Consider the following 14,508-nt stretch of genomic DNA (forward strand, 5'->3'; position numbering starts at 1 on the left):
TTAGCATTATTAAATTCACGGCTCCCGAAAAAACGTTAGTTTTTAAAACTTTTTTTGCATTGATACATGTCCCCTGGGACAGGACCCAATTCGATAGAATCTTAAAAAAAAAAAAAAAATCGACTCTTCATGTCTCTCTATTTTGAATCTTTTCTCTCTATGTCGAATCTTTTTTCTCTATGTAGAACACTATTGGACTAATAGTTAAGGTTAGGCACATTCGACCACAAAACGAAAATGAAAATAAAGCATTTTTTATCTCGGATCTTTCGGTTTTTGTTTTCTGTGCTTTCGTTATCGTTTGTTAAAACGATAACGAAAATACCTGAAATTCGAACGAAAATGCATTCGGACGAAAACAAATGCACATGTCTAATAATGAATATTCCTGTTTGCCTGATAATTTAACAATATTATGTTTTACCTGTAGTGGAGGTTTCATGATTATATGTGCTTTCCTCCTCTGATGGTGTCTGTAAATAGTAGATCTGATCTGGAATCATACTTGCAACCTTCTCTTTTATACTACTGGATCCAAGTCCACAGCGCATCACCTTTTCTCTTCTTTCATGAGCCATTATCTTTCTGGTCCTTGCCTTGATATTCTCCCAGCATTTTTTTAGTTGTTTGAAATCCCTCAAAGACACACTAGGCTGAGAATTGTACTCATGTGCTAGAGCTTGCCAGGTGCGCTGCTTTAGAGCAATAGTACGAGCATCACTTTTTTTACATTCCAGTACATATTTGTACTTTTCTACCAGAGCCAGCAAAACATTCTTCTCCAACTCAGAAAAGTACTTAGCTGGTTTCAACACTTCGTTATTTTGCATTTTCCTTGGCAAGGTGAGCATCTAAAAAAAGAAAGAGAATGCAGACATTTATAGAAAATGATTTTACAAAATAGTTAAAGAAATATTTGTTTACATTGGGATAAGTGTGAAATACTTTGTTTGGTCAATACTAAAGTAAAAAGGAGACACAGAAACAGCTAAGCCATAAATGCATTCTACATATTTCTTTTCTACCTTAGAAGATTTATAGAACAGCATACTGAATCTGGTTATGATAACTTAAAGGCTTGTTAACAACAACAAGCATGTTATGCTGCATACATACAACTGTTTTTAATGTCATGGAAAAAAATTACGTTTTTCTTGACATGATTCTTGTCAAGCCTGCCTTGCATACACATGATCGTGAAAAAAAAATGCCTGAGCAAAGCATTCGGATGGTGCCTCCCTTTGGGCTGCTTTTGCTGATTTCTTGTTAGTAAAAGTCTGAGAGACGATTCACGCTTTTCAGTCTTCGTGCTTTCAGTCTGTTACAGCGCGACAAATGTGCTATCTCTATTACAAATGCTAGTTTTACCAGAACAACGAGTGCTCCCGTCTCATAACTTGCTTCTGAGCATGCATGTTTTTTCCCGTTGTTTAAGTCTACACACGACGAGAAAAATTAGAGCATGTTCTAAATTTTTAATGCCCATTTTTCACGTCGAGAAAAATGCTCTGGAGCCTACACACAATCGCTTTTAATGACCAATTTAAAAAATGACATTCGTCATGAAAAACGGTCGTGTTTGTATGCGGCATTATACCTGCTCAGTGGTTTTGCACAGAGCAGCCCGGATCCTCCTCCTCTTGGGTCCTTCGCCAGTGCTCCAGGCCCCTCCCTCCTGCCGTGTGCCTCCCATAGCAAGCAGCTTGCTGTGGGGGCACCCAAGCTACTGCTCTGCGCGTCCATTTACACACAGAGCCACAGCACGGCCAAGACCCCTCTCTATCCTCATTAGCTCTGATTGACAGCAACAGAAGCCCAATTGCTGCTGTCTCAGCCAATGAGAGGTGAGAGTCCTCGGAGAGCTGAGGCCTTATTGCCTCGGCTTAGGTAAGTATTAGGGGGGCAGGGAGGGGGGCTGCTGCACAGAGAAGGTTTTTTTACCTTCATGCATAGAATGCAGAAAGGCAGAAATCCTTGAGGCTTTAGAACCACTTTATATGGCATGATCATAACATAAAAATACTATCTCAATATTTTAATGATTATAGTGCTTAGCCCAGGTCATGGGCAAAAATCAAACTGAGTCCCCATTGGTTGGAATACTGCAAACCTTCTGACACAACCGACTTTAAAAAGTACATCATTTTTTGTTTGTTTGTTTACAAAAAGTTTTATTTGGAAGACTGGGAAAAGATAAAACTTTTCAGTACAGAGTAACAAGTCATAACAGTGGTGGATGTTCATACATTAGAAATTCAGGGATGTATTGTCAAACATAAGACATAATGAAAAAAAAAACATGGTAAAAACAATTGGTTAAAGAGTTACAGTATACAATAATTTATACATTAGTTTGAGACATTTCTCCGTGGAGTTTGGATATTATTGAAATCATTAGGACTAGTAAAGGGGGAGGCATTGAAGAAGAGAGTTATTTAGAAGAACATTACATAAGCACTATTATTTCGGTGGTGTCCAGTAGGGCCATTTCTTATAAGTTTGCATACTATCTGTCTCGGATAATCAAAGTGCTTCCATCCTGGTTAAAACCTGGGACCAGAGCAGGTTAGGTGATCTCCAGTTTAAAGCTATCATCCATTGAATGGAACTAATTAAAGAGTGAATCAATCTGTTGCAGGGAGGGGGAACGTTTGGAACACTAGCATACAGTATACAAATTTGAGGTGAGAGGATAATTTTCGACTTGCAGGTAGATTCTAAATTATCATTATCTCTGCTTGCCAAATGGGATCCAACAATTTACAGCTCCAAAAAATGGAGATAGTTTCCGTCATCTGGGCATCCCCTAAAGCAAGCAGGGGAAATGGAGGAGTCGAAGGAATGAATTTTTGCTGGTGTCATATACCATCTAGTAACTCGTTTTAATGGTGTTTCCTTGAATGCTACTGCTCGGTTACATTTACGTAGATTGTCAATCATCTTGTACTCAGTAGGAAGGGGGGAGTCCAAGTCGGCCTCCCAACTGAGCATTGGGTTTGATTTCTCAGGTTGGTGTAAGTTATTTAACCATTTAGCAACCGGCCCCTAGCCAAAGTACAGCTACAAGGCGGTTGCTTTACTCTGGGAAGCCGTTAATTAACGGCCTTCCAGAATCGTGCTCCCGCGCGCCCCCTGGGGCACGCACACGGGAGTGTCCGTGACCGCCAGGTACAGAGGACCCGGTGCATTACGGATCGCAGTAAATCGCTGCTGATAGCGGTGGTTTACCACTTGATCGCTCAGTCCAATGACAAACATCATGTGATGACGCCGGTTCCTCCCTCCCCTCTCTGTACCGATCGGTACAGTGTGAGAGGAGAGGGGAGAAAGCAAAGGCTGCAGCAGTGTGAGATGGATCTGTGACAACTGCAGTCACAGATCCAGCCATCCATGATCAGCCATCCCTGCCCCATACACTGCAATATCCTGCCCCAATACTGTGCAATACCCTCCCCCAATACTGTGCAATACCCTGCCCGAATACACTGCAAAACCCTGCCCAATACTCTGCAATACCCTGCCCATACTGTGCAATACTCTGCAGTACTCTGCAATACCCTGCAATAATCCGCAATACCCTGCAATACTCTGCAATACTCTGCAATACCCTGCAATACTCCGCTATACCCTGCAATACCCTGCAATACTCCGCAATACTCCACAATACTCCGCAATACCCCGCAATACCCTGCAATACTCCGCAATACCCTGCAATACTCCGCAATATTCCGCAATACCCCGCAATACCCCGCAATACACTGCAATACTCTGCAATACCCTGCAATACTCCGCAATACCCTGCAATACTCCGCAATACCCTGCAATACTCTGCAATATCCTGCAATACTCTGCAATACCCTGCAGTACCCTGCAATACCCTGCAATACTCTGCAATACTCTGCAATACTCCGCAATACCCTGCAATACTCTGCAATACTCTGCAATACCCTGCAATACCCCGCAATACTCTGCAATAATCTGCAATACCCCGCAATACCCTGCAATACTCTGCAATACCCCGCAATACTCTGCAATACTCTGCAATACCCCGCAATACCCCGCAATACCGTGCAATACTCCACAATACCCTGCAATATTCTGCAATACCCTGCAATACCCTGCAGTACCCTGCAATACTCTGCAATACTCTGCAATACTCTGCAATACCCTGCAATACCCTGCAATACTCTGCAATACCCCGCATTACTCTGCAATACTCTGCAATACCCCGCAATGCCCTGCAATACTTCGCAATACCCTGCAATAACCACTTCCTACCCGCCGGCCGTCATATGACGTCCTTGCACGGATATCTGAATGATGCCTGCAACTACAGTCATCATTCAGATATCAGCTTTTTCAGTCGGCGATTCCCTACACCATAAGAACAAAGAATAATCATAGCAGCTGTTCCGCCGCTTGATCGTTCTTACGGGAGGCGAGAGTGGACGCCCCCGGCCATCCGCTGGTGCGTCTAGCAACTCACCGCTACGATCGAAGCCAGGATAGTTTTTTTTATTTTATTTTTTATTTCAGGCTTCTTAGCCTAGAGGTGAGATGTGGGGTCTTATTCACCCCCTCATATCTCACTGTAAAGAGGACCTGTCATGCCATACTCCCATTACAAGGGATGTTTACATTCCTTTCAATAGGAATAAAAGTGATCAACAAATTTATTTTTGCGGAAAAACATGTCAAAGTAAAATAAATAAAGTAAAATGAACAATAAAATATATATTTTTTTTAAAGCGCCCCTGTCCCCGTGTGCTCGCATGCAGAAGCGAACGCATCCGTAAGTCCCGCCCAGATATGAAAACGGTGTTCAAACCACACATGTGAGGTATCACTGCGAACGTTAGAGCCGGAGCAATAATTGTGGCCCTAGACCTCCTCTGTAACTAAGAACATGTAACCAGTAAAAAATATTTAATGCGTCACCTATAGGGATTTTTAAGTAGCGAAGTTTGGCGCCATTCCACGAGCGCATTCAATTTTGAAGAGTGACATGTTGGGTATCGATTTACTCTGCGTAACTTCATGTTTCACATTATGCAAAAACATTGGGCTAACTTTACAGTTTTTTTTTTTTCAAGCACAAATTTTTTTTTTTTTCGTACAAAAACGTGTTCGGAAAATTGCTGCGCAAATACAGTGCGAGATAAAAAGTTGCAACAACCACCATTGTATTCTCTAAGGTCTTTTCTAAAAAAAAACATTTATAATGTTTTGGGGTTCTATGTAATTTTCTAGCAAATAAATGATGATGTTTACATGTAGGAGAGAAATGTCAGAATTGGCCTGGGTGCTCCAGAACGCCTGAAGGTGCTCCCTGCATGTTGGGCTTTTGTATGTGGCCACGCTGTGTAAAAGCCTCACACATGTGGTATCGCCATACCCGGGAGTAATAGCAGAATGTGTTTTGGTGTGTAATTTGTGGTATGCATATAATGTGTGTGAGAAATAACCTGCTAATATGACAATTGAGTGAAAAAAAAAAGAAAAGAAAAAAATCTTGATTTTGCAAAGAATTGTGGGAAAAAATTGACAACTTCAAAAAACTCACAATGCCTCTTTGTAAATACCTTGGAATGTCTTCTTTCCAAAAAGGGGTCATTTGGGGGGTATTTGTACTTTTCTGTCATGTTAGGGTCTCAAGAAATTAGATAGGCCATCAGTACTTCAGGTGTGATTAGGGTTGCCACCTGTCCGGGATTCCCCTGTACAGTACGGGTTTTGAAACATGTGTCCGGGTCTCTGCCCACCTGATACCCGGACACATTATTAAGACCCGCCGGTGGCTTACTGTGCTTGTGCTGTGCCGCCACAGCCGCATCCTAAGTTCGGGTCCACGGTAACTAACTTTTGCTCCAGCCGAAGGTTTGCAATTCTCCCCCCTTCAACCCCACGGTCCCACCCCCACCACACTGTCAGCGGCGCGCCTCCGTCTGTATGTAGCGTGCTGCAGAGTGGCAGACGGTACACAGAACATAGAGGCACTCTGCCTCTATGTTCTGTGTACCGTCTGCCACTCTGCACTCTGGCTGGCTGCAGAAAAGACAGAGGTGGGGTTGAAGGCGGAGCCTCTGCAATCTGTGCTGAAGTGTGTGGAGATCTCGCTGAGAGCTCAACTTTTAAAGTAAGTTTTTGCTGCTGTATGTCAGGATATAAAAGAGCTCTCACCTCCTCCCTCATACACACAGTCCTCACCACATCCCCCCCACCATACACTATCTATACATACAGTTCTGCCCCCCCTCAATGTACCATCCATAGCCATATATACAGTTCTAACCCCCCCCCATATACCATCCATTCATATAGTTCTTACCCCCTCATATACCATCCATATTTACAGTTCTCCACCCTCCATATTTACAGTTATCCAACCCCCCCCATACCACCCCCATCATCCCCTCCACACTCCTCTTCTGTACATATCATCCCCTCCACACTCCTCTCCTGTACATACCACCCCCATCATCCCCTCCACACTCCTCTTCTGTACATACCACCCCCATCATCCCCTCCACACTCTTCTCCTATACATACCACCCCCATCATCCCCTCCACACTCCTCTTCTGTACATACCACCCCCATCATCCCCTCCACACTCCTCTTCTGTACATACCATCACACCCATCACCCATCATTCTGTACATACCATCATACCCATCACCCCCTCCGCACTCCTCTTCTGTACATACCACCCTCATCATCCCCTCCGCACTCCTCTCCTGTACATCATACCCCCATCATCCCCTCCACACTCCTCTCCTGTACATACCACCCCCATCATCCCCTCCACACTCCTCTTCTGTACATACCACCCCCATCATCCCCTCCACACTCTTCTCCTATACATACCACCCCCATCATCCCCTCCACACTACTCTTCTGTACATACTACCCCCATCATCCCCTCCACACTCCTCTCCTGTAAATACCACACCCATCATATCCTCCACACTCTTCTCCTGTACATACCACCCCCATCATACCCTCCACACTCCTCTTCTGTACATACCACCCCCATCTACCCCTCCGCACTCCTCTTCTGTACATATCACCCCCTCCACACTCCTCTTCTGTACATACCACCCTCATCATCCCCTCCACACTCTTCTCCTGTACATACCTTCCCCATCATCCCCTCCGTACTCCTCTTCTGTACATACCACCCCCATCATCCCCTCCACACTCCTCTTCTGTACATACCACCCCCATCATCCCCTCCACACTCCTCTTCTGTACATATCATCCCCTCCACACTCCTCTTCTGTACATATCATCCCCTCCACACTCTTCTCCTGTACATACCACCCCCATCATCCCCTCCACACTCCTCTTCTGTACATACCACCCCCATCATACCTTCCACACTCTTATCCTGTACATACCACCCCCATCATACCCTCCACACTCCTCTTCTGTACATACCACCCCCATCATCCCCTCCACACTCCTCTTCTGTACATACCACCCCCATCATCCCCTCCACACTCCTCTTCTGTACATACCATCACACCCATCACCCATCATTCTGTACATACCATCATACCCATCACCCTCTCCGCACTCCTCTTCTGTACATACCACCCCCATCATCCCCTCCACACTACTCTTCTGTACATACTACCCCCATCATCCCCTCCACACTCCTCTCCTGTAAATACCACACCCATCATATCCTCCACACTCTTCTCCTGTACATACCACCCCCATCATACCCTCCACACTCCTCTTCTGTACATACCACCCCCATCTACCCCTCCGCACTCCTCTTCTGTACATATCACACCCTCCGCACTCCTCTTCTGTACATACCACCCTCATCATCCCCTCCACACTCTTCTCCTGTACATACCTTCCCCATCATCCCATCCGTACTCCTCTTCTGTACATACCACCCCCATCATCCCCTCCACACTCCTCTTCTGTACATACCACCCCCATCATCCCCTCCACACTCCTCTTCTGTACATATCATCCCCTCCACACTCCTCTTCTGTACATACCATCCCCTCCACACTCTTCTCCTGTACATACCACCCCCATCATCCCCTCCACACTCCTCTTCTGTACATACCACCCCCATCATCCCCTCCGCACTCCTCTTCTATACATACCACCTCCATCATCCCCTCCACACTCTTTTCCTGTACATACCACCCCCATCATCCCCTCCGCATTCCTCTTCTGTACATACCACCCCCATCATCCCCTCCACACTCTTCTCCTGTACACACCACCCCCATCATCCCCTCCGCACTCCTCTTCTGTACATACCACCCCCATCATCCCCTCCACACTCCTCTTCTGTACATACCACCCCCATCATCCCCTCCACACTCCTCTTCTGTACATACCACCCCCATCATCCCCTCCGCACTCCTGTTCTGTACATACCACCCTCATCATCCCCTATGCACTCCTCTCCTGTACATCATACCCCCATCATCCCCTTCACACTCCTCTCCTGTACATACCACCCCTATCATCCCCTCTGCACTCCTCTTCTGTACATACAACCACCATCATCCCCTCCACACTCCTCTTCTGTACATACCGCCCTAATCATCCCCTCCGCACTCCTCTCATGTACATCATACCCCCATCATCCCCTCCACACTCCTCTCCTGTACATACCACCCCCATCATCCCCTCCACACTCCTCTTCTGTACATACCACCCCCATCATCCCCTCCACACTCTTCTCCTATACATACCACCCCCATCATCCCCTCCACACTCCTCTTCTGTACATACTACACCCATCATCCCCTCCACACTCCTCTCCTGTACATACCACCCCCATCATACCCTCCACACTCTTCTCCTGTACATACCACCCCCATTATACCCTCCACACTCCTCTTCTGTACATACCACCCCCATCATCCCCTCCGCACTCCTCGTCTGTACATACCATCACACCCATCACCCATCATTCTGTACATACCATCATACCCATCACCCCCTCCGCACTCCTCTTCTGTACATACCACCCTCATCATCCCCTCCGCACTCCTCTCCTGTACATCATACCCCCATCATCCCCTCCACACTCCTCTCCTGTACATACCACCCCCATCATCCCCTCCACACTCCTCTTCTGTACATACCACCCCCATCATCCCCTCCACACTCTTCTCCTATACATACCACCCCCATCATCCCCTCCACACTCCTCTTCTGTACATACTACCCCCATCATCCCCTCCACACTCCTCTCCTGTAAATACCACACCCATCATACCCTCCACACTCTTCTCCTGTACATACCACCCCCATCATAACCTCCACACTCCTCTTCTGTACATACCATCCCCATCTACCCCTCCGCACTCCTCTTCTGTACATATCACCCCCTCCGCACTCCTCTTCTGTACATACCACCCTCATCATCCCCTCCACACTCTTCTCCTGTACATACCTTCCCCATCATCCCCTCCGTACTCCTCTTCTGTACATACCACCCCCATTATCCCCTCCACACTCCTCTTCTGTACATACCACCCCCATCATCCCCTCCACACTCCTCTTCTGTACATACCATCACACCCATCACCCATCATTCTGTACATACCATCATACCCATCACCCCCTCCGCACTCCTCTTCTGTACATACCACCCCCATCATCCCCTCCACACTACTCTTCTGTACATACTACCCCCATCATCCCCTCCACACTCCTCTCCTGTAAATACCACACCCATCATATCCTCCACACTCTTCTCCTGTACATACCACCCCCATCATACCCTCCACACTCCTCTTCTGTACATACCACCCCCATCTACCCCTTCGCACTCCTCTTCTGTACATATCACACCCTCCGCACTCCTCTTCTGTACATACCACCCTCATCATCCCCTCCACACTCTTCTCCTGTACATACCTTCCCCATCATCCCATCCGTACTCCTCTTCTGTACATACCACCCCCATCATCCCCTCCACACTCCTCTTCTGTACATACCACCCCCATCATCCCCTCCACACTCCTCTTCTGTACATATCATCCCCTCCACACTCCTCTTCTGTACATACCATCCCCTCCACACTCTTCTCCTGTACATACCACCCCCATCATCCCCTCCACACTCCTCTTCTGTACATACCACCCCCATCATCCCCTCCACACTCCTCTTCTGTACATATCATCCCCTTCACACTCCTCTTCTGTACATATCATCCCCTCCACACTCTTCTCCTGTACATACCACCCCATCATCCCATCCACACTCCTCTTCTGTACATACCACCCCCATCATCCCCTCCGCACTCCTCTTCTGTACATACCACCCCCATCATCCCCTCCACACTCTTCTCCTGTACATACCACCCCCATCATCCCCTCCACACTCCTCTTCTGTACATACCACCCCCATCATCCCCTCCGCACTCCTCTTCTATACATACCACCTCCATCATCCCCTCCACACTCTTTTCCTGTACATACCACCCCCATCATCCCCTCCGCATTCCTCTTCTGTACATACCACCCCCATCATCCCCTCCACACTCTTCTCCTGTACACACCACCCCCATCATCCCCTCCGCACTCCTCTTCTGTACATACCACCCCCATCATCCCCTCCACACTCCTCTTCTGTACATACCACCCCCATCATCCCCTCCACACTCCTCTTCTGTACATACCACCCCCATCATCCCCTCCGCACTCCTCTTCTGTACATACCACCCTCATCATCCCCTATGCACTCCTCTCCTGTACATCATACCCCCATCATCCCCTTCACACTCCTCTCCTGTACATACCACCCCTATCATCCCCTCTGCACTCCTCTTCTGTACATACAACCACCATCATCCCCTCCACACTCCTCTTCTGTACATACCGCCCTAATCATCCCCTCCGCACTCCTCTCATGTACATCATACCCCCATCATCCCCTCCACACTCCTCTCCTGTACATACCACCCCCATCATCCCCTCCACACTCCTCTTCTGTACATACCACCCCCATCATCCCCTCCACACTCTTCTCCTATACATACCACCCCCATCATCCCCTCCACACTCCTCTTCTGTACATACTACACCCATCATCCCCTCCACACTCCTCTCCTGTACATACCACCCCCATCATACCCTCCACACTCTTCTCCTGTACATACCACCCCCATTATACCCTCCACACTCCTCTTCTGTACATACCACCCCCATCATCCCCTCCGCACTCCTCGTCTGTACATACCATCACACCCATCACCCATCATTCTGTACATACCATCATACCCATCACCCCCTCCGCACTCCTCTTCTGTACATACCACCCTCATCATCCCCTCCGCACTCCTCTCCTGTACATCATACCCCCATCATCCCCTCCACACTCCTCTCCTGTACATACCACCCCCATCATCCCCTCCACACTCCTCTTCTGTACATACCACCCCCATCATCCCCTCCACACTCTTCTCCTATACATACCACCCCCATCATCCCCTCCACACTCCTCTTCTGTACATACTACCCCCATCATCCCCTCCACACTCCTCTCCTGTAAATACCACACCCATCATACCCTCCACACTCTTCTCCTGTACATACCACCCCCATCATAACCTCCACACTCCTCTTCTGTACATACCATCCCCATCTACCCCTCCGCACTCCTCTTCTGTACATATCACCCCCTCCGCACTCCTCTTCTGTACATACCACCCTCATCATCCCCTCCACACTCTTCTCCTGTACATACCTTCCCCATCATCCCCTCCGTACTCCTCTTCTGTACATACCACCCCCATTATCCCCTCCACACTCCTCTTCTGTACATACCACCCCCATCATCCCCTCCACACTCCTCTTCTGTACATATCATCCTCTCCACACTCCTCTTCTGTACATATCATCCCCTTCACACTCTTCTCCTGTATATACCACCCCCATCATCCCCTCCACACTCCTCTCCTGTACATACCACCCCCATCATCCCCTCCACACTCCTCTTCTGTACATACCACCCCCATCATCCCCTCCGCACTCCTCTTCTGTACATACCACCTCCATCATCCCCTCCACACTCTTTTCCTGTACATACCACCCCCATCATCCCCTCCGCACTCCTCTTCTGTACATACCACCCCCATCATCCCCTCCACATTCTTCTCCTGTACACACCACCCCCATCATCCCCTCCGCACTCCTCTTCTGTACATACCACCCCCATCATCCCCTCCACACTCCTCTTCTGTACATACCACCCCCATCATCCCCTCCACACTCCTCTTCTGTACATACCACCCCCATCATCCCCTCCGCACTCCTGTTCTGTACATACCACCCTCATCATCCCCTATGCACTCCTCTCCTGTACATCATACCCCCATCATCCCCTCCACACTCCTCTCCTGTACATACTACCCCTATCATCCCCTCTGCACTCCTCTTCTGTACATACAACCACCATCATCCCCTCCACACTCCTCTTCTGTACATACCGCCCTAATCATCCCCTCCGCACTCCTCTTCTGTACATATCATCCCCTCCACACTCCTCTTCTGTACATATCATCCCCTTCACACTCTTCTCCTGTATATACCACCCCCATCATCCCCTCCACACTCCTCTTCTGTACATACCACCCCCATCATCCCCTCCGCACTCCTCTTCTGTACATACCACCCCCATCATCCCCTCCACACTCTTCTCCTGTACATACCACCCCCATCATCCCCTCCACACTCCCCTTTCTGTATATACCACCCCCATCATCCCCTCCGCACTCCTCTTCTGTACATACCACCCCCATCACCCCCTCCACACTCTTCTCCTGTACATACCACCCCCATAATCCCCTCCGCACTCCTCTTCTGTACATACCACCCCCATCATCCCCTCCACACTCTTCTCCTGTACACACCACCCCCATCATCCCCTCCGCACTCCTCTTCTGTACATACCAGCCCCATCATCCCCTCCACACTCCTCTTCTGTACATACCACCCCCATCATCCCCTCCACACTCCTCTTCTGTACATACTACACCCATCATCCCCTCCACACTCCTCTCCTGTACATACCACCCCCATCATACCCTCCTCACTCTTCTCCTGTACATACCACCCCCATCATACCCTCCACACTCCTCTTCTGTACATACCACCCCCATCATCCCCTCCGCACTCCTCGTCTGTACATACCATCACACCCATCACCCATCATTCTGTACATACCATCATACCCATCACCCCCTCCGCACTCCTCTTCTGTACATACCACCCTCATCACCCCCTCCGCACTCCTCTCCTGTACATCATACCCCCATCATCCCCTCCACACTCCTCTCCTGTACATACCACCCCCATCATCCCCTCCACACTCCTCTTCTGTACATACTACCCCCATCATCCCCTCCACACTCCTCTCCTGTAAATACCACACCCATCATCCCCTCCACACTCTTCTCCTGTACACACCACCCCCATCATCCCCTCCGCACTCCTCTTCTGTACATACCAACCCCATCATCCCCTCCACACTCCTCTTCTGTACATACCACCCCCATCATCCCCTCCACACTCCTCTTCTGTACATACCACCCCCATCATCCCCTCCGCACTCCTCTTCTGTACATACCACCCTCATCATCCCCTCCGCACTCCTCTCCTGTACATCATACCCCCATCATCCCCTCCACACTCCTCTCCTGTACATACCACCCCCATCATCCCCTCTGCATTCCTCTTCTGTACATACCACCCTCATCATCCCCTCCGCACTCCTCTCCTGTACATTATACCCCCATCATCCCCTTCACACTCCTCTCCTGTACATACCACCATCATCCCCTCCACACTCCTCTTTGTGATAGATTTCTGTAATAATGCCTATTTGATAAGCTGAGCTAAGTTTTCTATTAGAATTATTAATAATGTTTAGTATTATTTTTCATATTCTTTTTGATACCTTTTTATATATAAATATATATATGCATGTGTGAAATATATGTATCACAACAAGTGTTTATTTTCCTTGAAAAAGTTTATATTAGAAATGATATGTGATGGGTTTTCTTTAAGACAAAAGAACACAGTTTTGGAATGAAAGGACTTTCTCTATAGGAAACTGTGACTTTGCCTATTCCCAACATCCTGTCTTCAGCCCACCAAAAAGGAATTCATGCTCTGGACTTGCTTATGCCCATATAAGGAGATACTCTTGTCTCCTACGTATGAATATCTAAAGGACGATTTCCTGGACTATTTCCAACAAAGGACTTCCTTATCCCTGCGCCTTTTCCTGGACAAGCCCCTTTCCAGCCCACCTCATTATACCCCTTGCAGTTTTCATCAAGAGATCCCTATGATTAGGGTTGAACAATAGGATTTTGCCATGTGCTTACAAGAGGGGAGGGTAAATGGGTGGGGTCAAGGGTGATTGGGAGGGATCGATGGGTGTGTATTCTGTGATGTCATGAGGTGAATAAATCTAAGATGAGAGGACCGCCTCCCTCTCTGCCTTCATTTTCTCTA

At 48.0% G+C, this 14,508-nt stretch overlaps 1 protein-coding gene across 1 annotated transcript in view; it reads right to left on the reverse strand.

Moving 5' to 3' along the window:
* Window positions 1–14,508, reverse strand: part of MSANTD3 (Myb/SANT DNA binding domain containing 3) — a 1,065,404-nt gene that overhangs the window by 489,244 nt on the left and 561,652 nt on the right. Inside the window, exon 2 of the mRNA XM_040353437.1 lies at window positions 425–851. Coding sequence (XP_040209371.1) covers window positions 425–851 — 427 coding nt within the window. The remainder of the gene's footprint in view (window positions 1–424; window positions 852–14,508) is intronic.

The sequence above is a fragment of the Rana temporaria genome, chromosome 5, assembly GCF_905171775.1.
Source record: "Rana temporaria chromosome 5, aRanTem1.1, whole genome shotgun sequence".
Taxonomy (NCBI): Eukaryota; Metazoa; Chordata; class Amphibia; order Anura; family Ranidae; genus Rana; species Rana temporaria.